The 24,197-nt window shown below is 42.6% G+C and overlaps 4 protein-coding genes and 1 long non-coding RNA gene across 5 annotated transcripts; 2 read left to right on the plus strand and 3 right to left on the minus strand.

The window, feature by feature from the left end:
* The first annotated feature begins 1,990 nt into the window (after nucleotides 1-1,990).
* LOC123517928 lies at nucleotides 1,991-3,263 on the plus strand. The gene is made up of 3 exons (XM_045278393.1): nucleotides 1,991-2,116; nucleotides 2,280-2,638; nucleotides 2,834-3,263. The coding sequence occupies exons 1-3, from the start codon at nucleotides 2,006-2,008 to the stop codon at nucleotides 2,997-2,999; spliced, it is 636 nt and encodes a 211-aa protein (XP_045134328.1). The 5' UTR covers nucleotides 1,991-2,005; the 3' UTR covers nucleotides 3,000-3,263.
* Nucleotides 3,010-21,012, minus strand: LOC123517931. The gene is made up of 2 exons (XR_006678622.1): nucleotides 20,978-21,012; nucleotides 3,010-3,147 (listed from the first exon to the last, which is right to left on the minus strand). It is a non-coding gene; the product is annotated as an uncharacterized LOC123517931 (long non-coding RNA).
* On the plus strand, nucleotides 6,437-14,044 carry LOC123517927 (chondroadherin-like protein). Its single transcript, XM_045278392.1, has 3 exons — nucleotides 6,437-6,548; nucleotides 10,430-10,660; nucleotides 12,756-14,044. Exons 2-3 carry the CDS (start codon nucleotides 10,430-10,432, stop codon nucleotides 13,428-13,430), a joined length of 906 nt encoding a protein of 301 aa, XP_045134327.1. The 5' UTR covers nucleotides 6,437-6,548; the 3' UTR covers nucleotides 13,431-14,044.
* On the minus strand, nucleotides 14,225-15,233 carry LOC123517929. The gene is made up of 2 exons (XM_045278394.1): nucleotides 14,720-15,233; nucleotides 14,225-14,604 (listed from the first exon to the last, which is right to left on the minus strand). The coding sequence occupies exons 1-2, from the start codon at nucleotides 15,118-15,120 to the stop codon at nucleotides 14,433-14,435; spliced, it is 573 nt and encodes a 190-aa protein (XP_045134329.1). The 5' UTR covers nucleotides 15,121-15,233; the 3' UTR covers nucleotides 14,225-14,432.
* On the minus strand, nucleotides 19,162-20,937 carry LOC123517930. The gene is made up of 2 exons (XM_045278396.1): nucleotides 20,278-20,937; nucleotides 19,162-20,169 (listed from the first exon to the last, which is right to left on the minus strand). The coding sequence occupies exons 1-2, from the start codon at nucleotides 20,658-20,660 to the stop codon at nucleotides 19,998-20,000; spliced, it is 555 nt and encodes a 184-aa protein (XP_045134331.1). The 5' UTR covers nucleotides 20,661-20,937; the 3' UTR covers nucleotides 19,162-19,997.
* Nucleotides 21,013-24,197: the final 3,185 nt, after the last annotated feature.

Below are 24,197 nucleotides of genomic sequence, written 5' to 3' on the forward strand. Positions count from 1 at the left end.
TCTGAAGCATCTACCAACAATGCTCCCAGAGACAAATTAGCCAGAATCATTTAGGACAGTAGATAGATTTGATTCAACACAAAGGCCCTTGGTGTCATTTGCTTATTTACTTATATGTTTGCAGTCCCCTGTATTAATTAGCTCTTATTTATATATAACTGTAAAAAAGTGCTGTATTTGAAGACAATTGATTCAGAGAGAGAGAGAGAGAGAGAGAGAGAGAGAGAGAGAGAGAGAGAGAGAGAGAGAGAGAGACTTCTTCCAATGACAAACTCTCTAATTGAACCCTCAGTGACATCAGATATCAAAGCCCATAATCTTCCCATCAACAAGGATTAAGAGAGGACGCGTTATTTCTTCCAGCGAGAAACTTTTGAATCGAACTCACAGTGATGACAAGTAATAAAGATCGTAATTAAGAGAGAGAGAGAGAGAGAGAGAGAGAGAGAGAGAGAGAGAGAGAGAGAGAGAGAGAGAGAGACTACCTGCTCCAACACGTTAAGAGGGTGCTCATTCATAGACAACAGAGGACAACAGACGGAGCTACCAAATACAAGGATGCTGTGAAATTGTCTACCGGGATTATACGCCAACACACACACACACACACACACACACACACACACACACACACACACACACACACACACACACTCAAATAAATAAAAAAAAAAAAAAGTCGATGAAATAAATAATCAAATAAATAAATTAATAAAATAAGATAATAAGTCACAAGAAAGAACGCTAATTTTTCCACTGACAACTTAACCATACCCAACTCATGATAACAAAGGCTGCTAAAAGATAGAGCTAACATAGAGAAATTGCTGCTCCTCCCCTCCAGAACCTCACGAGACAAAACTCACCACACCATTCGCCGACAAATTAATCATAACTAACTCTAATAAGAAAGGCTGCTAAAGATACAACTAAGATAGAGAAATTGCTGCTGCTCCTTCCAGAACCTCACCAGACAAAACTCGAAGTGACAGTGGTTGAGAAGTGAAAATACAGGAAAGTCACGTACTAAATTAGCCGGCAGACGACCACAGAACGCTCAGCAGTGACGACGTTCTGTGTGTGGGTGTGTGTGTGTGTGGTGAGGGTAGTGATGGCAACGGGACATGTGATCTTAATTCTCATCTTTGCCTTTTTTATAGCTGGGAGTCATTTCACTGTAGTCTTGTTAGATTAGGTAACCTTTTGCATGTGGTTGATAGGTGGATATAGATAGATAAGTTGCAATGTAGAGGCTGCCATGTGTAGGAGTGACAGTTTCTTGCACGTTACACTATTTTCGTACGTTACTTTTTCAGCGTTTTGTCACAACGAAGAGGTAAAGATAAAGCGTACCGTTAAATTTATCAAGAAGTGAGAGCATTAAGAGAGACGAGAAGAGAAGAAAATAACAGTTGACTTTACGTATCTTACCTGACCTTGATGTTGATGTGTCTAGTGGGGTAACTTACTATTAAGATAGTTAAAGTAAAGAAGGAAGCCAAACATAAAGAATAAAAGGTTTTCAGTTTAATCTTAGTTTGAATGTTGATAGGCTGGTTGGAAGATGGGTTAGTTTTATATGTATGTATGTATGTATGTAGATAGGTAGTTAGTGAGTCGGTTATTGGACGGTTAGATACTTCCTTAGTTAGTTTTTGCAATTAGTTAGTTTGTTAGTTTATTAAACAGTTGTTAGTTTGTAAGCTGATAACGTATTCGTGGACTAACTAGTTCATTAGTCACTTTTGCAGGTAGTTAATGTTTAGATAGCTATGAATGACTACGAGTGTTTTGTCGGTTGGATCAGCATCGTGTCCGTGTGGTGAGGCGCTCTCCTCAGGGTCGCCTCAGAGGTGCGGAGGAGGGGCTTTCCATGTGACCTCCCAGAAACACGTCACCACCTAATGCACCGCCTGTGTCTGTTCAAATCGCCCATTACAAGAGTAGTTGAGTTTAATGAGCATATCATGTGGCCGCTGGAGTTGCGTAGCCACCAGCATGAGGGATGAGTCCGACCTTGATGTATGCTGGAGGACATTGGAGAGTCTGGCTATATAATGGAGAGTTTCTGAAGCAGTGTCAGTCCTCTCCGACACTCGCCTCCACCACCACCAAGGTGCTCCTGGGCCCTCGAGGCTCCTCCTCCCACCACTCACTCAAACACTCACTCACTCACTCAATCCTGTCATATCTACTCATCTTGTTCTGAGTCTCTTGTTCTCTGCCTGAGTAAAGTCCGTCAGGCCACAGATTCTTGTATTAACTTTTGTATCCCACAGATGAACGGTCTCCTTGCCAGCGGCCTCCTCGTGGCCTCCACCCTCGTCGCCGTCACCGACTCTGCTGTTGTCGTTACTGGCACTGCCGTCACGGTTGGAGCAGGAAGTGCTCTTGCTGCTGGTGCTCTTGCTGTTGGTGCCGTGGCTATTGGGGCAAAGGTAATCGCCCTCAAGGCCAAGCGTCTTCGCGGCAAGCGCCAGGCTCCCGATTGCGTCTCCTTCGACAACCCTGAAACGTACTTTGCTCTGGCCGCCAACGGAGATTTTCTGGATTGCGGGCGCCGCTTCGTGTGCGAGCTGGAGGCCACGCCCGAGGAGAACCTGGCCAGCGAGGAGCTGCTCATCCGTAACCTGTTCGGGTAACTCCATTGCCTTGCCTTTTTTAAGTCATTCAATGAAATTCAAGGTTGCCTGGGTGCCTGTGTCATTGCTGGGATTTCCATAGGTACATTGTTAACCTTTGATGCTTGATAAGCTGTGCCTCGGAGAGCATCGGGTAAAGGTAAGCCTCTTGGTACATTCTTTGTTCTGACTGGTCCGTATCACTGACACAGACGAGGCTTCATCTCCACCAACGCAAGCGCAGGCAACTACTACGCTGAGGCCGCCGCTATCGGAGCCGCCAACGGTGCTGGCGCCTGCGTCGACGCCTTCTCCAAGTGCCCCTTCGACCGCAAGACTCTCTTCCTGGCGTACCAGGAGGCGCAGACGGCCCAGTGAGGGCTCTGTCTTTTCTTCCATAAATCTCTTGGGATGACTCCGGTGATGGGCTGCACGTCAGACCTTGAGGACTGGTAGTGCGGCAGCCTGGCCGGGGACACCATACTCAATTCTCTCTCTCTCTCTCTCTCTCTCTCTCTCTCTCTCTCTCGTCAGCATTATGAGGCAGTACAATAGCACGTTTTTCTCCCCTGTGTTGTAGCACACTTTCATCGCTTGTGTAGAGAGTCATGCACAAATAAAAACTACGAAGAGAAACACAAATTTGATCCCTTTATTCTAAGGCCTGGGGAAGGAAGACACGAGTGCAGGGGAGATGTGAGTGGTGTGGAAAGGCGGCAAGGTAAAGGGAAAGGTATGCACACAAACCAACAGACAGCCTTGAGTCACCGAAAGCAACAAACAGAGAGAGCAACCTACCAACAAGATGCAGGCTCTACTGTGTGTGTGTGTGTGTGTTTCACTGTTTGATCTGTTGCAGTCTCTGACGAGACAGCCAAACGTTACCCTACGGAACGAGCTCAGAGCTCATTATTTCCGATCTTCGGATAGGCCTGAGACCAGGCACACAACACACACCGGGACAACAAGGTCACAACTCCTCGATTTACATCCCGTACCTACTCACTGCTAGGTGAACAGGGGCTACACGTGAAAGGAGACACACCCAAATATCTCCACCCGGCCGGAGAATCAAACCCCGGTCCTCTGGCTTGTGAAGCCAGCGCTCTAACCACTGAGCTACCGGGCGTGTATGTGTGTGTGTGTGTGTGTGTGTGTGTGTGTGTGTGTAATTCATCTCGGTCGCCTGCTGGTCACCCAGCCAGCCGTCCCCATTACGAAGAGAGCTCAGAACTCATAGACCGATCTTCGGGTAGGAATGAGACCACAACACACTCCATACACCGGAAAAGCAAGGCCACAATCCTTCAAGTTACATTCCGCACCTATTTACTGCTAGGTGAACAGGGGCCACACATTAAGAGGCTTGCCCATTTGCCTCGCCGCTTCCCGGGACTCGAACCCGGCCCTCTCAATTGTGAGTCGAGCATGCTAACCACTACACTACGCGGTGTGTGTGTGTGTGTGTGTGTGTGTGTGTGTGTGTGTGTGTTTGATCTGCTGCAGTCTCTGACGAGACAGCCAGACGTTATCCTACGGAACGAGCTCAGAGCTCATTATTTCCGATCTTCGGATACACCTGAGACCAAGCACACACCACACACCGGGACAACAAGGTCACAACTCCTCGATTTACATCCCGTACCTACTCACTGTTAGGTGAACAGGGGCTACACGTGAAAGGAGACACACCCAAATATCTCCACCCGGCCGGGGAATCGAACCCCGGTCCTCTGGCTTGTGAAGCCAGCGCTCTAACCACTGAGCTACCGGGTGTGTGTGTGTGTGTGTGTGTGTGTGTGTGTGTCCTCTCCCCTGTGATAGAAGTAAAATATCTTACAGTTATTTTTATTCACTTGGCTCAATTTCCACTCGAACAAAAGAATTCCTACTATACTCACACCTCATACACACCCTGGCATGCTCTAAAAAATATAGTTACCATTTATTCTTTTTTTTTCAATAGGTATTTTCCCCCACTAACGTCTGGTAAGAGAGCACGTGACATACGACAAAAGTGAAACCATTACTCTCTATCCATTCTGTTGCCACCTGTGCTCCTCCTACCCAGTGATCAAGAAAGACTTAAGTGTTAGAAAAATAAAAGAACTTTCAATATTAACCCCTTGAGTACCACTACGCGTTTATATATTAATCTATGCTTAGTATTTGGTGACTTTATACAGCTTCAGAAACTTGTGTGGGAGGATTGAAATAGTGAAGACTGTGGCCATTAATCTTCTGACCTCCATAGATCTTTCCTAATGTCACTAAAATGGTCTAATGGTACACAAATCTCAAGGCAAAAATGTGTCCCAGTATTAAAGGGTTAAAGACCTTCTCCTTACTTGTGGTATTAATAACAAAGACGGATGAAAGAGGGTAGGAAGGGAGCTAGACAGAAAAACAGACAGATAGATAGAGAGAAAGAGAAAGGGACAAGCAGACAGACAAAGACAACCGAATAGACAGAAACAGAGATTAATTAACTGATGTATTCAAAAGGTAAGGGCGCTGCATCACCGTGGTCATATGGCGGCGAAGAGACAGAGAAGCAGAGAGACGGAAAGAGGGCAGGAAAACACAAAAACCATATAAACACAAGCAGAGAGAGAGAGAGAACATTTGAACATTTGAACATTTATTTATAGCCATTTACATACTTTGTATATGCATTTTATACATTATTTATTATGGCTAGCCTTTTTATAAGCGTGAGCTTTTCAGACAAAACAAAAAATATAATATAACTAAAACTAAACTAACTAAACTGGACTTAATATAATGTACAATACACAGTAAGTACTTAAATGTTGTACAGAAGAATTTTAAATGATGCGTAGGATTCTAAGAGAATTTATAAGATTAAATAGATATAAACATACATTTTCTTACACAACAATGTGTATATTTAGGGATACATACATAAGCATAAACGCTCAAACACCTGTAAATGTAAACAATAATAAAAGTAAATAAAAAAAAGGTAATACATACATTGGAGTCTACATATGGATATTGATCTATTGGCATAAAGAATGGAACAAGTAATAGAGTACAAAATTAAATATAATAAAAAAAATAATTTAGATAATGGATTATGGATTTAATACTTGATGCATGGTGCGTATACAATTTAATGATAAATATAATATGTTACTATTTATGGACATGGATTTGGCCACATATATGGAGTTGGGTACAGTGATGGGAGACAACATTAATTAGTATTTATTAGTAGTTACTTATTATGTGTTGTTTTAGTTTGTTTTTGAAGGTAGCTGCAGATGGTGAATTTCTAATGTTAGGAGGGATATTGTTCCAGTAAACAGGTCCTAAGTATAATGTAGATTGACGGTACTTTGAGATGCGATGGGGAGGAGGACGTAGTTGGCCACAGTGACGTGTATCATGATTATGGACGGGGGCAACATTTTGCATAGAATACATTTTTTTATACATTTGAGTGGATATAGCAATTTTTGTTATGTCCTCTAGTCTTAGCAACTGAGTTTGTTTAAATAGGAGTCGTGTATGTTCTAAGTAGGTGCTATTTGTGATTATTCTAACAATTTTTTTGAGTTGGAGTTGAAGTGGTATCAGATAGGTAGGATAAGTGGTGCACCATATTGGAGAGAGAGAGAGAGAGAGAGAGAGAGAGAGAGAGAGAGAGAGAGAGAGAGAGAGAGAGAGAGAGAGAGAGAGAGAGAGAGAGAGAGAGAGAGAGAGAGAGAGAGAGAGAGAGAGAGAGAGTTCATCCACCTTCCACGCACACTGACTTGCATTTCTGTCTCATCGTCTGTGCATTACGTCTCCGAGGAGCTTGGCGGGCAAACACTGCGATACCCGTTCCTTATCAGCGGAGACTCGCCTTAACTTATCCAGCTGTTTCTATTGTTCACCACACTCACAGCGGCGACGGACGGGGTAAGTACTGCTCTCTCTGTTCTCTTTCTGTCTTGTTCTGTCTCCTTCCTACTTATTTTCTCTCTCTTTCTCTCTTTCTGAAGTGCCTAACAAGCTTCATTTGCATAATTTACCACTCTTTTTCTTTCAGCTAGTGTAAAGAGGTGGACTTCGTTATTCTTCAGACACACGGTACTAGGAAGGTAGATTCACTAATATAAATACTTGATAACTGTCTCCATATCTTCATAACACATATGGTCTACTTCTAACGTGATTTAGTGGAGGTTATTGTGTGTTTTCAAGGGTGTGCGTGACCCTATTGAGAGTACAGCAAGGATTAAGTACTATTAACCCCTTTAGTACCATGACGCGTTTCTATATTCATTCTGCTTACTATTTGATGATTTTGTACAGTTTCAGAAACTTATGTAGGGATTAAGATCCTCCATAGACCCTTCCTTATATCAATAAAATGGTCTAATCACACTCAAATCTCAAGGTAAAAATGTGTCCCAGCACTGAAGGGATTAAAGATAATGACACTGGGAAGGGAGGTTGGCTGTGGTGGTGACGGGCGGTGATTAGGAGGAAAAGCATTTATGAGAACCCGACTAATCATCTCAGTGGTGTTTAAAAGGGTTTCTAAATTCGGGTCGTGTTATTTAGGGATTAAGAGAAGCATTATTTGTAATAGCCAAGCACTTCCAGCTCTCTGTGGGCGAACATTCGAACATTCAGGTAACTGTACTATATATTTCACTAGTATATGACGTTTCCTTTTAACCGCCAAACTACTCCAAGCAAGAAAAAGAAACCCGGCATTGTAAAATACCAGCACTTACTAAACTATTTTTGGTTGTATTATAAACTTAAAGCAAAACAGATACTTATTCTACTCCAAGACATTTTACCCTCCAGTACTGGGACGCATTTTTACCATGAGTTTTGTGTACAATTACATCATCTTATTGACATTAGCAAAGGTCTATGGAGGTCAGAAGATTAATGGCCACAGTCTTAACTATTTAAATCCCTCACATAAATATCTGAAGCTGTATAAAATCACCAAATAGTAAGCAGAATGAATGTGGAAATGCGTTATGACACTGAAGAGGTTAAACGCTTCAATACTGAGACACATTTTTCTTGATTTTTTGGGAAGGGCCTATGGAAATCAAAAGATTAATGGCCAGAGTCTTTACTATTCTAATCCCAACATATGTCTCTGAAGCTGTATGGAATAGCCAAATAGTAACAACAATGAATATGAAAACGCGTCCTGGTACTGAAGAGATTAATACTTACTCTACAGTCCCCTCTGAGCATAATACTGGCTATGAATTGCATAATCTACTTTTTCCATCCTCTTATCTTTCTTGTGGATGCTCTGAAAAATTCAATACATAGCCTTTAGTGTCGTGATTTCTTTAATAATTTAGTAAAATAGTTAACCCCTTCAGTACCATGATTCGTTTTCACGTTCATTCTGCTTACTATTTGGCAATTTTACACAGCTTCGGAAAATTATGTGGGAATTAAAATTGTGAAGATTCTGGCCATTAATCTTCTGACCTTCATAGAACTATCCTAATGCCAATAAAGTGATCTAATCGTACACAAATCTCAAGATAAAAATGTGTCCCAATATTGAAGAGGTTAAGGTCCCGTATTCAGACACCCTTTGCTCTCTCACCATGACTATTTCTAAAGGCCACAGAGATGACTAGCCATGTTCTTGAAGATGTTCCTTCTGCTGGTAATGTAGAAATCTTGTTAATGTCACCAGAACCGTAAGAATTAACTGTAAGAGCCTGAATAATTTTAACCTCTTCAGTACTGGGACACATTTTTACCTTGAGATTTGTGTGCGATTAGACAATTTTATTGACATTAGGTCTATGGGGTTCAGAAGATTAATGGCCACAATCTTCACTATTTTAATCCCCCACATGAGTTTCTGAAGCTGTATAAAATCACCAAATAGTAAGAAGAATGAATATGGAAACGCGTCATGATACTGAAGTGGTTAAATAAAACCCATTGAAAGTAGTCGAAAATGGTCCTAAAAACTAACGAGGAGCACTGGCAGCAGGGTGTGGCTGTGCTAGGTTAGGTGGCAGCTTTAAGGAAATACTGCGTCATACACCATCAGGAATGAACGAGTACCGACACGCACCGAAATTTGCCGAACACGACATAGGGAGGAAAAAAGGTCAACAGAAATGAAAGTTTGAAGATTTGTAGGAAAAAAAAAAAAAACGTATACTTCTCTGCAAGTGTTTCATTATGTGATAGTGGCAGTGTATGTAGCTCTCTCAGGTAAACTCTGGAACTCCCTACCTGCTTCTGTATTTCCAACTTCCTATGATTTGACATAATTTAAGAGGGAGGTTTCAAGACATTTATTCATTCTTTTGGCTAGCTCTCTCGGACCTACATGGGAACTGGCAACTTAGTGGGCTTTTTTCTCGTTTTATGTTGCCCTTGGTCAGCTTTCCTCTCTTACATGAAAAAAAGAGGAATAGGAGGAAGATGAAAAAGAAAAGAAAAGAAAGAGAAGAAGAATAGGAGGAGAAGGAACATACGTAGCAGGAGGAGGAAGAAAAGGAGGAAGAGGAAGAAGAGGAGAAGGAGGAGGAGGAAGAGATATGAAAGCAGATGTCTTGCACAAGTGGGAGTTTCTTGATCTTTCTTAATCTTTTTTCATCCCTTCATGGCCTAGTCCTCCTCCTCCTCCTCCTCCTCCTCCTCCTCCTCCACCTTCTCCGCCTCCGCCTCCTCCACCTCCTCCTCCTCCTCCTCCTCCTCTTCCTCCTCCTCCTCCTGCTCCTCCTCTTCTTCCTTCTCTTCCTCCATCACCATCTTTACCTCACATCTCACACCATCCTCCTCCCTCTCCCTCCTTCCCTGTCACGATGAACAGAAGAATATTGCACTGAAAGATGTGAACCGTTATGAACTATTAACCACTTGAAAACTATGACGGGTTTCTATATTCATTCTGCTTACTATTTGGTGATTTTATACAGCTTCAGAAACTTATGTGTGGATTAAAATAGTGAAGACTGTGGCCATTAATCTCGTGACTTCCATAGACCCTTCCTAATGAAAATAAAATCGCCTAATCATACCCAAAATTCATGGTGAAAATGCGTCCCAGTACTGAAGGGGTTAAAATTGAAGGTAATGATCTGCAAGAAGTAATAATTGATAGTAAAGATTCAGATAACAGTATTTATTATTATTTTTTTCAGAACTCATGTTGTTATTTATTCATTTTTCGCTTATGTGGTCTCAAGACATTTGTTCCTGTATATATATATTTTTTCTTTTGACTCTATTGATCTCTAAGGGAACTGGCAATTAAGTGGGCCTTTTTATTTCTTATTATCTGTTGTCTTTGGTCAGTCTCCTCTCTTACATAAAAAAAAGAAAGAAAAATGTGAAGGGATTTAGTCAAGGTGATGGTGGTGGTGATGGTGGTGGTAGTGGTGGTGGTGGTGGTATTAGGGAAGAAAGGCTCAGTGAAGTCGCACTCCCTAAAGAGAATTGTTACAAAAAGATCATCACAAAATTCTGCGGAGTGTCTTGAAACTAACTGGTCAAGATTAAGAAGGTAGTTAGCTTTTCCTTTATTCTTTCTATTTTCTTTTACAATTTCTCACTTTTTTTGTGCTAAGTTGATTTACTTGTATTTATTTTGTGATTTCTGATACTTTGCAACTTTTCATGTATCATAGTTTCTTAATATACATGGTTTCACATTTTTTCTGTCATTTATTACAATTTCTTTCTTTTATTTCTCATCTCGTATCATTTTTCATTTTGCATTGGTCTTCTTTTACAATTTCTCACTATAAGTTCTTTTTTCATATATTAGTTATTTTTTTTCCGAACAGATGAAATTCCGACAACTCATGTGGGCGGCGTGGGCGTGGTGGGTGTTTCTGACGGCATGTGCGTGGGCGGAGAGCGGTGTGGATGAGGGTGTTGAGTGTCCCTGCGGTCTGGAGCCAGCCTACGATAATGTCCCTGGCGGCGGCGAGGGTAATCTCTTATGGAACTGTCGTGACCTGCTGCTGCCTGAGGTGCCCACCGCGTGCTGGGCCATCCACTCCAACGTGACGCAGGTAACACACACACTGTCTCTCCTTCGCTATAATACTCTCTCTTATACTCATATACTGTTACCCTTTCTTACATTCTTATACTTTCTAATACGTACTTTATATTTTCTTACACTTTTCTACTCTCTTATATTCTCTTATACTATTCTGCTGTACACTTTCTTATACTCGTATATTCTTTTAAGCCCGTATTCAGAAACACTTCATTCTCTCACCACGACAATTTTCCAAGTGCACCCAGACAACTAGCCATACTTTCAAGACAATTTCTACCTTTCATTAACCAGAAATCTTGCTAATCTATCACCAGAACCATAAAATATCCTAAAAAACACGAGAATCTTGAACTAGAGCGTTTGTAAAGTAGTGATGGTGAGAGAGCAAAGCGTTTAAGAATAAAGGCCTTACACTTGTACTCTCTTATACCGTTGTACTTTCTTATACTGAAAATACACTATTTAAGTAACAGAAGACACAAATGTTGGCGTTTTTTCCTTCCTCTGATGTAATTTATATGAAGAAAGGAATATCAGGACATCTTCGGCACTGAATCGGCCTCCTTTCTCGACGTATTTTCTTATTTTTACTTCTTTAGGGGGAGGAGCGGAAGATTATCATTAATTTTTTGCACACTGCCAGATTTCCTCATGCATAGAAAATAATAACGATGGTAATAATAACGTAAATCATTCTGTCTGATCCAAGATGGCGCTTATGGCAGTTGCTATGAGGATAGATACAATAGACGGGTTAGCCAGTGAGGTTATAAAGTCAGCAAGGGTCGTATCGTGACGTCAGCTGCCCCTCCACCGCACACTTACCCTCTGAACTCAGCCATGTTCCTACCCTGACATGTGAAAATAGTAAAGAGAGAGAGAGAGAGAGAGAGAGAGAGAGAGAGAGAGAGAGAGAGAGAGAAAAAAAAATGTGTGAGAATAATGAGTAGTAATTACTTAAGCCAGTGAGTGAGCAAGGAGTAAGGCTGATGACGCACTGTTTCTCTCTCTCTCTCTCTCTCTCTCTCTCTCTCTCTCTCTCTCCATCTGCCGTATCTGATGGTTGCCATGGGCCGCGTGGAGTTGGGTTGGCCTTGAGTGTTTCGCCAGTATACAGTTTACTTTCCCACACCCTCCATACCACTCGCTCCAGGTCCCATATGCGAGTCTTGTCCTCCATCCCTTGATACATAAACACCATTCCCAAGCGTCAGGTGCTTCCGTTCCCACATTGTCTCACGGTACTCCCTCACTCCCACCTCGCCTCACACAGTAGTGCTCGGAGGTATAATAATTTTCCACACTCAGTTCTATCCTTTGCCTCACCGCTTATATTTTCAAACGCTTTATTCTTTTATTAGGACTATCTTTAACCTCTTCAATACTGGGACATATTTTCACTTTCAGATATGTGTACGATTAGGCCATTTTACTGACATAAGAAAGGGTCTATGGAGGTCAGTATTTACTATTTCAATCCCCAACATTAGTTTCTGGAGCTGTATAAAATCACCAAATAGTAAGCAGAATGAATATGGAAACGCGTCATGGTACTGTAGGGGTTAAAGGGCATGGAGATGGTGTGTCAGATTATAATGGATATTGATACTGAAATTATTAGAATTACCAACAATGTTTTAGGAGATTGGATAGATAAAGATTCTATATCTACCACCAATGGGAAAATACACACGATAGCACAAATCACATGCTATCTCTGTGGTCTTTGGATATTGTTCATGTGAGAAACTACAGCATTTGAATACACTGGCTTATGAGGCGAGCGTGTTACCGAGGGTCTGTGTGGTCTGTGTTGCTGTGCAGTGACCTGTCTGTGATTCAGTGAGCACGTCACAGTGAAAAGGAAAGCTGCAACAAGCCATCTCATACATTTGTAGCATCTTCTTTATAAACCATACACACCTCTCATTTGTAGGCATTAGTTTATCTGACCTTTCAGAACTTCCACTTGGCTCAACACTAACAACCTGATTGCTTAGTCATCGATCTTTCTATTTAAGGATGGATTTCCTCTGAGACTCGTTACATCCCTGTATCATAGCCCTTGTTACTCTGTGCTCACGCCCTGCACGTCCCTGCAGGTGGACCTCTTCAACAACCACATCACCACCATTCGTAAAGGTGATTTTGACGCGCTCTGGAACCTACACTACATCAACACCTTCATGGGCCACCTCAGCACGGTGGAGGAAGGCTCGCTGCGGGGACTCACACATCTCCAACACCTGGATCTCGGCTACAGTTTCTTGAAGGAGGTTCCTGAAGAAGTGAGCTACCTTACTCAGCTGCAGGTGTTGGCACTCGAGTACAATTATATCACAGAGGTGCCCGTGGAGGTGATCAAACCGCTTGTCAATCTCCAATGGCTCAGCCTTGTCCGTAATCATGTCCAGGCAATACCAGAGCTGGATTTCCTTCCTCACCTTACTTGGCTAGACCTGGAGGCCAACGAGCTGACTGCCCTGCCGGCGACGCTATTCGGAGACCTGCTGTTCCCCTGCAAGCTCTGGATCAACGACAACCCGCTCAGTGATGTGGCCGCCAGGACGCTGCTTCCCCTGCCTGGCGGAAGCGAGATCCGAACCAACGCCTCGGTGGCCATCTGGGCGCGAGACGACGGGGAGAACTCACAGCTTCTGGCGAGAGAGTGGCACGTGTACGACAAGGAACTGAACGAGCTGGACCTGAACACCATGATCCACAGGTGTGACCAGGAGCCGCACGACCCAGACGACACACACCCATGCCACATGTGAGGGATGCGTGGACCTCCGAGCCTCGCCGAGCGCCAACACCAAGATGAAAGGTTCACTCACGACGATGCTCATTTCATATATACATGCCTTACCTGTCCTTAACACTCTTTCTCCTGTGGTCACCCTTTTTGACAGAACGCTGTATAAGAATGTTTTGTAGGGACACTAAACCAAGAGAGAGAGAGAGAGAGAGAGAGAGAGAGAGAGAGAGAGAGAGAGAGAGAGAGAGAGAGAGAGAGAGAGAGAGAGAGAGAGAGAGAGATAAGATGGGTGATTTTTTCTTTCCTTAACTACGAAACTATTTAATAGATTTTATTACAGATGGTGATTACCAGAAAAACTGTGTAGCAGTGATAGGACTGAATTCATGTTGGATTTCAACTCAGTTACACAAAAGAATGAGGAACAAACCATTTACTGCAGTGCGTCTGTTCATCAATGTTTCAAGAATCAATTACACTGTGAGGGAAGACAACGCTGAAAGGTTTTGGTGTTTCAATTCTTCCATTCTTCTCTTCCTGAGTTTTCTTTTGTATGTGAGTGTCTAATAACGATTCTATGTAATAATTAACGAAGCTTATGTAATAAGAATGGAAATAAAGCGTTACATGTAATGACCAGATTCCATTCCAAGTCTCTGTAGTGAACACAGACGTAGGAGTTGTCTGGCCCAGGAAGTGTTGTTGCAGGACGGGAGCTGTCTCATTACAATTTGGTTTGTTTTATTATGATATCACTACATTATTTCAACAATGATTGGTGAAAACACACACACACACACACACACACACACACACACACACACACACACACACACACACACACACACACACACACACACACACACACACACACACACACACACACACACAAAGAAAAAAGAATTTGCACTGAATCTGGAAAAGCAGCATGAGATAACGTTGAGGTAGCTGTTTAGCGATGCTCTGAGGTATTTGTGTATGACGTAACTCCTTGGAGGAGGTGAGTGCCATGCGCTGTCTCTTAGGTTGTAGCGTTGAATGCCCCCATGATGGTGCGGCGGTCGAAGGGACACTGGTCGAACACTTGGCCACACTCGGCCACACTCTTCGCCCGGGAGCCCACCAGCGCCGCGTACTGGAAGCTTGACTTGGCGTTCTTCATCTGAGAGAAGGTGACGGGCTTCACCTGCCTCCTGTGGGAGAAAGCTTGGGTTAGAGGACTCGAGGACTCGGCCAGACTCGACCAGGGTAAGGATGACCCTCGGGAGCAGAGTGAGGATGGGCCGCGCCTCAGGCCCAGAGACTCACCCAAAGAGATTGAGGATGAGCAGCTCGTCCGTGGAGAGGGCGTCGTCAGGCGTGGCCTCCAGCTCACACACCAGCCTCAGGCCGCAGCCCAGCTGGTCAGCGCTGGCGGCCAGTTCTAGGAGCAATTCTGGACTAGAGGTCGGCAGACAGTAGCTGGGCACTTCTCGCTTGATGCGGCCTCCAGCTCCTGCCAGCACCAGGCCGCCCAGCAGTAAGGCACCCACCACCACCACAGCAGCTCCCAAGGGACCAGCGGAGCTACCGCCAGCTGTGCCCAGAGCTAATCCAGCACTGGTGAAAGTGGCGGTAGCGGAGGCGCCTGCTGATTCCATGAGGAAGATGGCGTGGGCCAGAGGCAGGAGAACCACCACGGCAAGGGAAATGACAATGGACAGTTTCATTTTGAAGTGTTGAGGAACACACGGGTCAGTCACTCCGATGGAGAAGATGAAAGCAGCGCGTGACGGGACGGCGTGAGGAGCCTATAGGACCTGTCAGGAGAGAGGTGAGGCAGACACTCTTGGCAGCTGCTTCTAAGGAGCGGGTTTTATGGCTTTGAGAAATAGGAGAGGGATGACCTCCGGGTAAGGACGCCATACATTAAGGAAAGCTTAACCACTACAGACCACAAACCGCTACAGCGTACTATCGATGGGCGGCGGTGGTTTATTCTCAAGACGCTCCCTCCCCAAGGAAAAGAATGTGTCACTCACCACGAGCCAAACTGTCCTCGGCAGTCACTTTTTCCCCGCGGGCGGCAACGAGGCGCCGGAAGAGACCACGACTGAGGGAAAAACACAACACAGCAAAAGAGGAAGCATGGTAGGCAAGGCGACCGACCGGGCTAAAGAGAAGGAAGGAGGAGGAAAAGTGTCTCTTTCTTTTTCTCTTTCTCTCTCTCTCTCTCTCTCTCTCTCTCTCTCTCTCTCTCTCTCTCTCTCTCTCTCTCTCTCTCTCTCTCTCTCTCTCTCTCTCTCTCAATTTCCCAATCCAGTAATGTTAAGTAATGAGACAGACAGGTATTGCGCTGAAGTTGATCAATCTGCTAAGTGGAAAGAGAAGGACGAGTTGGAAGCGTCTGTCTGTCTGTGTGTCTGTCTGTCAGCAGGATGAAGGACATGATTGATTACATTATTCTATTCATAGGACAGAGCAACGGATCGTGGCATGTTGAAGAGGCGAATACGGTGCCATGTTGCTGTAGTGAGTGTATTGACTAGACTTTACCGTTAACTGAATGCAGAGAGAGAGAGAGAGAGAGAGAGAGAGAGAGAGAGAGAGAGAGAGAGAGAGAGAGAGAGAGAGAGAGAGAAAAAGTATTCGTTGTCGTGTAGTGAGAGGCAGTTAGAATGTAAATGATAACGATAATGAAAATAATTATAATGAAAATGATAATAACAACAACAATAATAATGATTAATAATAATAATAATAATAATAATAATAATAATAATAATAATAATAATAATAATAATAATAACAATGATATTAATGATAAAAATTGAAAAGATGCAAATAGAAATAATAGTCAATTTCTATTCTCACTAAGATAGTTTATTGTTCTTGAGATGACACGACACTTCTTGTTTATTTTTCCACTTGTGTTGTTCTTTGCCTTGTCATTCTTTGCTTTCTCTACTTTTTGCTTGTCTTTCTTTGCATCCTTCCCTTCAACGGGCTGATTTTCTTTCCCTTATGTATTTTTCTTTGTAATCATCTAGTTATCTATTTATTCATTTATCTATTTTGGTCCATGAATCGAATAACGCATTGAGGTAACTCGTTCAATCCGTCAATTCCAGTATTTGTTATTTTTTTTTTACTTGTATGTGTGTCTGTGTACATGTATGAGTATATGAATGTAAGTACTGTTCTCTCTCTCTCTCTCTCTCTCTCTCTCTCTCTCTCTCTCTCTCTCTCTCTCTCTCTCTCTCTCTCTCTCTCTCTCTCTCTCTCTCTCTCTCGAATGATATAAATATCCTTATCATTTTACCCGTCCTTCTTCTTTAATTTGAAATGCAATATCTTTTCACCGGGAACTCGATAATTAATCTCTTTTTGGTGCTCGTCAGAGATGATCGAACTTCGTTATGCGCCGTGTTCGAAACCACTAATGGGTTCGAACACTGTGTGTGTGTGTGTGTGTGTGTGTGTGTGTGTGCTTCGTTTTATTTTGCCAGCAGAGTCTCTCCTTCTCTCTCTCTCTCTCTCTCTCTCTCTCTCTCTCTCTGTTGTAATCTGACGCGTGCCATATCATCCCAGATTAACCTGCCCAACATATCTGACCTGCCTCCCAATCCAACAATGTATGTATACTCGGCTTTCCTCCTCGATGAAGCAGTTTTTCTACCTCTATTACTGAAAAAATCCAACCCAACCTAATCTAACCTAACCAGACTTAACTTAACCTAACCTAACCTAACCTAAGCTAACTTAACCTAACCTAACCTAACGTAATCTAACCAAATTTAACCTAACCTAACCTAACCAAACCTAAGCTAACTTAACCTAACTTACCTAACGTAACCTAACCTAATTTAACCTAACCTAACCAAACCTAACCAAACCTAACCTAACTTAACCTAACGTAACCTAACCTAACCAAACCTAACCAAACCTAACCTAATCTAACCAAACTTAACTTAACCTAACCCAACCAAACTTAACCTAACCTAACGTAACCCAGCCTAACCTAAACTAACCTTTATAAATGACAAAAGCCAAGTAACTTAACCTTACTTAACCTAACCTAACCTCACCAAACCTAACCTCTATTACTAGCAAAAGCAACATGTCATCTTTTATTTCATGGCATTTATCATTGACTAGAACTGACTCGTGCATTATAGGTATGTCTTCTTCCCTTTCACATCCCCTCTTCCCCGGCCCTCTTCCCTACCTTCCATGCTTCTCTTACCTCCATTCTTCCCCTCTCTCTCTCTCTCTCTCTCTCTCTCTCTCTCTCTCTCTCTCTCTCTCTCTCTCTCTCTCTCTCTTCAAATCTACATTCTAGCAAGCTATACAGAACGACTGACACCTTTTCTCCAACTTTTCTGTGTCTCTAGGAATACTTCTAGTCTCTCATTTCACACAGAATGGCACAGGTTATCACGGCCACCTTTGAATTGGAAGGCTGATGTTTACTACCGTTTGTTTTTTGTTCTTCTTTTATGTTCCTTTGTGATTACTTTCAGCTACTCCGTCTCAGCTCCACTCCGCCTCATGCCAGAGAGAGACAGAGTTTTTTTTCTTCAGATTTTTATATTTTATTCTATCTTTTTGTTTATTTATTTACGATTGATTGGTTGATTGTTACTATTATTATCATCGTCTTTGTTGTTGTTGTTGTTGTTGTTGTTGTTGTTGTTGGATTTCGCTGTTCTTGCTTCGTTGTTCTTATTTGTCAGTGCAGCTGGTGGTAGTGTTGGTGGCGTTGTTGTTGTTGCTATTGTTGTTGTTGTTGTTGTTGTCGTTGTAAGGAAGAATGAACACCTCAGTATGTAGTGAATTGAATACTGAATTTAACACTACTTGATAAAGAAATTGCCGTTATCTAAGAGCGAGCTTCTGTCTTGGTGAAGCGTTAAATGTAAAGGAGGAGGAGAAGAGGAAGAAGAAGAAGAAGAAGAAGAAGAAGAAGAAGAAGAAGAAGAAGAAGAAGAAGAAGAAGAAGAAGAAGAAGAAGAAAATGAAGAAGAAAAAGAAGAAGAAGAAGAAGAAGAAGAAGAAGAAGAAGAAGAAGAAAAAGAAGATGATGATGATGAAGATGACACACACACAAATACTGAAGCGTCTGTCATTCTTCGAGCAATGTGGTAACTTGCGGCAGTATTCTAAAACACTTCTCTACACTCCCACTATTTCAAAAGGCTCTTGCAGAAATAACACTTTTTTTCCGGATGTTTTTACGATTTAGATGACAGAATAACATGACTTTCACACTATTAAAAGGAGAAATAGTGTTGAGATCTCGGCTAATCATCTCCTTGGCCTCTGAAAATAGTCGTGGTGAGAGAGAGAAGTGTTTCCGAATACACGCTTTGCTTCCTTTCTGCAACTGAAGATTCCTCGGCAAATTCTTTTTTTAATCATATATTCGTTTGTCTCTATTCTATACGTCAAAGGAGATAGGTTAATGAATCATAAAGAAAACGATACACAAAAAAGAGGGAGAGAGAAAAAAAAATCAGAATAACGTCTTTAATTTGTCACTTGAAAAATAAAAAATTGAATAGAGTTAAAAGAAATATATTGTACCGTTCCGGAGACTTGTTGATGAATACACAGGGGCGTTGTATGTATCATTGTTTATTTGGCTTATACACAAACATGGTCATGGAGGGATATAAGGAAGGGCGAGGAACACAATATAATGTACAATCTAAGTGAAAAAACAAATAGTGTGAGAGAGAGAGAGAGAGAGAGAGAGAGAGAGAGAGAGAGAGAGAGAGAGAGAGAGAGAGAAAGGTAAAGCAGCAAAGACGAAAAAGTGGTATTGAACTAATAGTCAGAGCGAGTATGAAAGATGAGCACTTGTAAACAATACCAGAAACAGAAAGGAAAGTTTGCCCTTCCCTCGAAAGGGGAAAAAAATAAATAGATAGATAAAAACAAAACAATGAAGACGTATCGTATCGTTGCACATCCACGCTAAGTAAATGAGACAAGAGTGAGGAAAGCAGTGTGAGTTGCAGTAAGAGTGAGAATGAAACAAGCCCTTCCTAGTACTAAACTAACTCGCTTTGTAAAGAAAAACGTGTGGTGATGATGAATGTTATGATGTTTATTATGACAATCTGCTTAAAAAAAAAGACTTTAATACGAACTTTTCCTGGAAAGTTTATCGAGGAGTATGATAACTATGTAAATATTTTTTTTAAAGTGGAGTATTCTGATCTCTTTCAATAAATGAATACGTAAATAGATGAAGGGATGAATTATTAAGAAGTAAATATGCACAAGTGTAATACAAGGATAGATGCATCATTCAGAGAGAGAGAGAGAGAGAGAGAGAGAGAGAGAGAGAGAGAGAGAGAGAGAGAGAGAGAGAGAGAGAGAGAGAGAGAGAGAGAGAGAGAGAGAGAGAGAGAGAGAGTTTGCCTGGCCCTAAATACAGTAGGATTGGTGGCATGCGTAGCGAGGTGACGGAGTGTAGTGATTAAGTTCAGGGCATGCCTGGAGTGTTTCCTTGCGTGAGTGAGAGGCACACGGAGAAAGGAAAAAGGTATAGGATAAATTAGTGAGTGAGTGAGTGAGTGAATGTGAGGGAAGTGTCAGGCTACTTGGTGGCGTTGAATGCCCCCATGATGGTGCGGTGGTCGAAGGGGCACTGGTCGAACACTTGGCCACACTCGGCCACGCTCTTCGCCCGGGAGCCCACCAGCGCCGCGTACTGAAAGCTCGACTTGGCGTTCTTCATCTGGGAGAAGGTGACGGGCTTCACCTGCCTCCTGTGGGAGAAAGCTTGGGTTAGAGGACTCGGCCAGACTCACCCAGGGTAAGGATGACCCACCGGGAGCAGAGCGAGGTTGGGCGGCGCCTCAGGCCCAGAGACTTACCCAAAGAGATTGAGGATGAGCAGCTCGTCCGTGGAGAGGGCGTCGTCAGGCGTGGCCTCCAGCTCACACACCAGCCTCAGGCCGCAGCCCAGCTGGTCAGCGCTGGCGGCCAGTTCTAAGATCAGCTCTGGGCTGGATGACGGCAGGCAGTGGCTGGACACGTCACGCTTGTTGCGGCTGGCAGCGAGCGCCAGACCGCCCAGCACCAGAGCACCAGCCACCAACCCTGCCACACCTAAGGCTGCGGCGGCGCCGCCTGAGGCGCCCAAAGTTATGCCGACGGTACTGGAGGCGGCAGAGGAGCCGCTGGCCACCAGGAAGACAGCATGAGCGAAGGGCAGGAGGATGACGACGCCCACACAAACGACGACTGACAGTTTCATGATGGTGTGCTAGGAAACACAAGATAGCCTGGACTGAAGTGAGGAGAGGTTGAGAGGAGTTGTGGAGGGAGGCAGCCGCTGAACTCACCGGGAGGAAGGCGAGGTGGATACTCTTGGTGATCGTCTGGAATGGTTGCCTTATATTGCGACCGTAGAATGACAGACGCCAAGGTCGAGCAAGGCAATAGCGAAGGGGAGGGAGGGCGGCAGGCAGCAGCGCGTGAGTCTTGGAAGCCTGCTTGTGTGGCAAGAGTGTCGCACCGCCCCTGCTCCTCGCGGCCACTGCACACCCTAGGAAGGGCAAGGCCGCCACTCACATCTCTCTCTCTCTCTCTCTCTCTCTCTCTGCATTTATATTCGTCATAACATTCAAATCACATTATCATTTTTAGTTTTCCTTATTAGTGTGTGTGTGTGTGTGTGTGTGTGTGTGTGTGTGTGTGTGTGTGTGTGTGTGTGTGTGTGCGCGCGTGTGTGTGTGTGTGTGTGTGTGTGTGTGTGTGATAGTTATATTGTAATTTTCCGATGGTTCATTTTTGTAGATGTTGTTTTTGCAATTATTGTTTTTGTTGTTGTTGCTTATGATAGTAATGAAAATAACAATAATGCTAAGAATAATAACAATAATGATGATGATGATGATCATCATGATCATGATGATAGTAATAATAATGATAATAATAATAATAATAATAATAATAATAATAATAATAATAATAATAATAATAATAATAATAATAATATCAATAGACTAGAGAGTCAAAACAAACGATTCAGAGGAAAAGACAGACAGACAGACAGACAGACATACAGACACACGCTGCTAGGCATAAACACAGACAGTGGCGAAAACTCGGTGATGGATGAATGTTAGGAGGAGGAGGAGGAGGAGTAGGAGGAGGGAGAAGAAGAGGAGGAGGAGGGAGAAGAGGAGGAGGAGGAGGAGGGAGAAGAGGAGGAGGTCTGAGGAAAGATAACTAATGGAATTTCGCAACTATCACTCCCTACTCCTCCTCCTCCTCCCAGTATTCCTCCTCCCTCTCGTCCCTCTCCTCCTTGTCATTGTCACGGAAATCAACGTCACTGATTAACTGAATGAGGAGAGAGAGAGAGAGAGAGAGAGAGAGAGAGAGAGAGAGAGAGAGAGAGAGAGAGAGAGAGAGAGGGTATGGGGAAAGAGTACGTTAGCCTAAGGTCGTTTAAATAAGACGACCACATGTGTGTGTGTGTGTGTGTGTGTGTGTGTGTGTGTGTGTGTGTGTGTGTGTGTGTGTGTGTGTGAGAGAGAGAGAGAGAGAGAGAGAGAGAGAGAGAGAGAGAGAGAGAGAGAGAGAGAGAGAGAGAGGAAGGAAGACGGGAGATGAAAGGGAGGATGCTGGAGAGAAGCAAATATAAAGCAGAGGAAAAGGAAGAAAGAAGAAGAAGAAGAAGAAGAAGAAGAAGAAGAAGAAGAAGAAGAAGAAAGAATGCAAGATATAAGAGTCAATGCACGAGAGAGAGAGAGAGAGAGAGAGAGAGAGAGAGAGAGAGAGAGAGAGACAAACAGAGAATAAGCCATATGATGTAACAGTATGTAGTGTGATATATAGCGTGTTGGGCCCGGTATTGCACGTTCACTCTATAGACCTGTACTCCTCAACGCTTTGTTCTCTCAAGTCGGACTGTTGACAAAGGCTTGGCTGATGATTGGTGGAGCTATCACGAATATGCTCCTTATTTCCTCATTGGTGTTACAGAATCCCTGTTAAAATCGCAGCTAAAAATATATACTTGTATTTTCTAACACTAATAAACTTTCTGAATGCCGCTTGGTACACTCAGAAAGCAGTAGGAGTAGTAGTAGTAGTAGCTGTAATAGTAGTAGTAGTAGTAGTAATTTTGGTGGTATAGTCTGTCTACTCTAAGTGGCTCCTGGGTCTTGGTTTGAATGATGCTCCAAGGAATGCGTGGTTGTCAGATCTTGAGGAAAACTGTGAGCTGTCCTTGTAAATGTAATAAGTGCGTTGATCAACAGAAAGCAAATATTATTCACATCAAATCAATTACTTTACCAATAATGAAAATGAAAATGATAATGATACCTTTATTAGTTTGTGCACAATAATCAATAAGTACTGATTACATTTAAAACAATATAAAGTAATATTTAAACCTAGGTCTGGCTCTTTTACAGACCAGTAATTTCTATATATTAATCCTTCTACTCAGCGCTATTGAATATTGTACTAGTTCAGATATTTAAAAGGAAAATAATTAAGGAAAGCATTAACAAAGAAAAACATCCTATGATAAGCCACACTAAGCTTTAAATCCAGGAGCCATATTAGAGCAGACAGACTATAATGGTAGCAGAGGTGGCAGAAAGCAATGATCCATCCCTTTAACAAATAGGTAGTGACGAGTAACGGTGTGTAGCGGTGTGGGTGACGAAAATGGATAATCACGGTTGCTGGGGTGTCACGCGGTACGGTGGAGGTGGTGGTAGTGATGGGTAGTGATGAGTGGTGACAGTACGGGTGGGGGAAGGTGAAGGTCAGTGTGTGTGTGTGTGTGTGTGTGTGTGTGTGTGTGTGTGTGTGTGTGTGTGTGTGTGTGTGTGTGTGAGTGAATGAATCAGAGTTATGTGGGTTAACGGGAACGGTGATGGTGGGTGATGGTGGTGATGGGCTATGAATGGTGGTGCAATAATAGCAGTAGCAGCAACGACAATAGCAACAACAACAACAATAATAATAATGATAACAACAATAACAACAACATCAACAATTACAATAACAAAAATTTTTATTTTATAGTAGTACTTGTAGTAGTAGCAGTAGTAGTAGTAGTAGTAGTAGTAGTAGTAGTAGTAGAAGAAGTAGTTTTTGTTGTTGTTGTTTTTGTTATTTTTGTTGCCTTACTAATAGAATAGAGAGAGAGAGAGAGAGAGAGAGAGAGAGAGAGAGATGAATGAACGTGACTAGCATTTTCTACTGTTTGGCAATCTTCATTCTCTCTCTCTCTCTCTCTCTCTCTCTCTCTCTCTCTCTCTCTCTCTCTCTAAGCTATTGGTACAACATTTTTTTTATAGTTTTTTTTTAGCCATTTATCTCTTGTTTGCGAAGTCATCAGCAATCAAGCCACACACACACACACACACACACACACACACACACACACACACGTTTCATATTCGTATCAAACAATTTGTCATACTAATTCCTTTATTCAGTTATACATTTATTTATCAATTAAATGAATAATAAGTTTATATATTTTTTTTCCTCAACCTTACTTTTGCAATACAGTTCCGCCCTTTATTCTATTTATTTATTTCTCTTTATCCAAGCTACGTACTCATATACATGTCAGTTAACAGTATTGAAACACATATAGATACTAGATACAGAATCAGACAGTGTTTGGAAGATGTTTGATAAGATTACGACATAAGATGCACAAAGAAATGAGTTACATTATATTACAATACAATATCATAATACTTTTCCTTTTTACAGCTACCAATACTCTTCCTTAACCCCTTCAGCACTGAGACGC

This window comes from Portunus trituberculatus, chromosome 43 (genome assembly GCF_017591435.1).
Source record: "Portunus trituberculatus isolate SZX2019 chromosome 43, ASM1759143v1, whole genome shotgun sequence".
NCBI classification, from domain to species: Eukaryota; Metazoa; Arthropoda; class Malacostraca; order Decapoda; family Portunidae; genus Portunus; species Portunus trituberculatus.

Bases quoted from the DNA above. Each gene is read 5' to 3' on its own strand.
- LOC123517930 (XM_045278396.1), bottom strand. From the start codon at position 20,660: ATGAAACTGTCAGTCGTCGTTTGTGTGGGCGTCGTCATCCTCCTGCCC. The intron at 20,170-20,277 runs GTAAGTCTCTGG...TTTCTCCCACAG, and splicing joins CTCATCCTCAATCTCTTTGG to GAGGCAGGTGAAGCCCGTCA.
- LOC123517929 (XM_045278394.1), bottom strand. From the start codon at position 15,120: ATGAAACTGTCCATTGTCATTTCCCTTGCCGTGGTGGTTCTCCTGCCT. The intron at 14,605-14,719 runs GTGAGTCTCTGG...TTTCTCCCACAG, and splicing joins CTCATCCTCAATCTCTTTGG to GAGGCAGGTGAAGCCCGTCA.
- LOC123517928 (XM_045278393.1), top strand. From the start codon at position 2,006: ATGAGTCCGACCTTGATGTATGCTGGAGGACATTGGAGAGTCTGGCTA. The intron at 2,117-2,279 runs GTGCTCCTGGGC...TGTATCCCACAG, and splicing joins TCGCCTCCACCACCACCAAG to ATGAACGGTCTCCTTGCCAG. The intron at 2,639-2,833 runs GTAACTCCATTG...TCACTGACACAG, and splicing joins CTCATCCGTAACCTGTTCGG to ACGAGGCTTCATCTCCACCA.
- LOC123517927 (XM_045278392.1), top strand. From the start codon at position 10,430: ATGAAATTCCGACAACTCATGTGGGCGGCGTGGGCGTGGTGGGTGTTT. The intron at 10,661-12,755 runs GTAACACACACA...ACGTCCCTGCAG, and splicing joins TCCACTCCAACGTGACGCAG to GTGGACCTCTTCAACAACCA.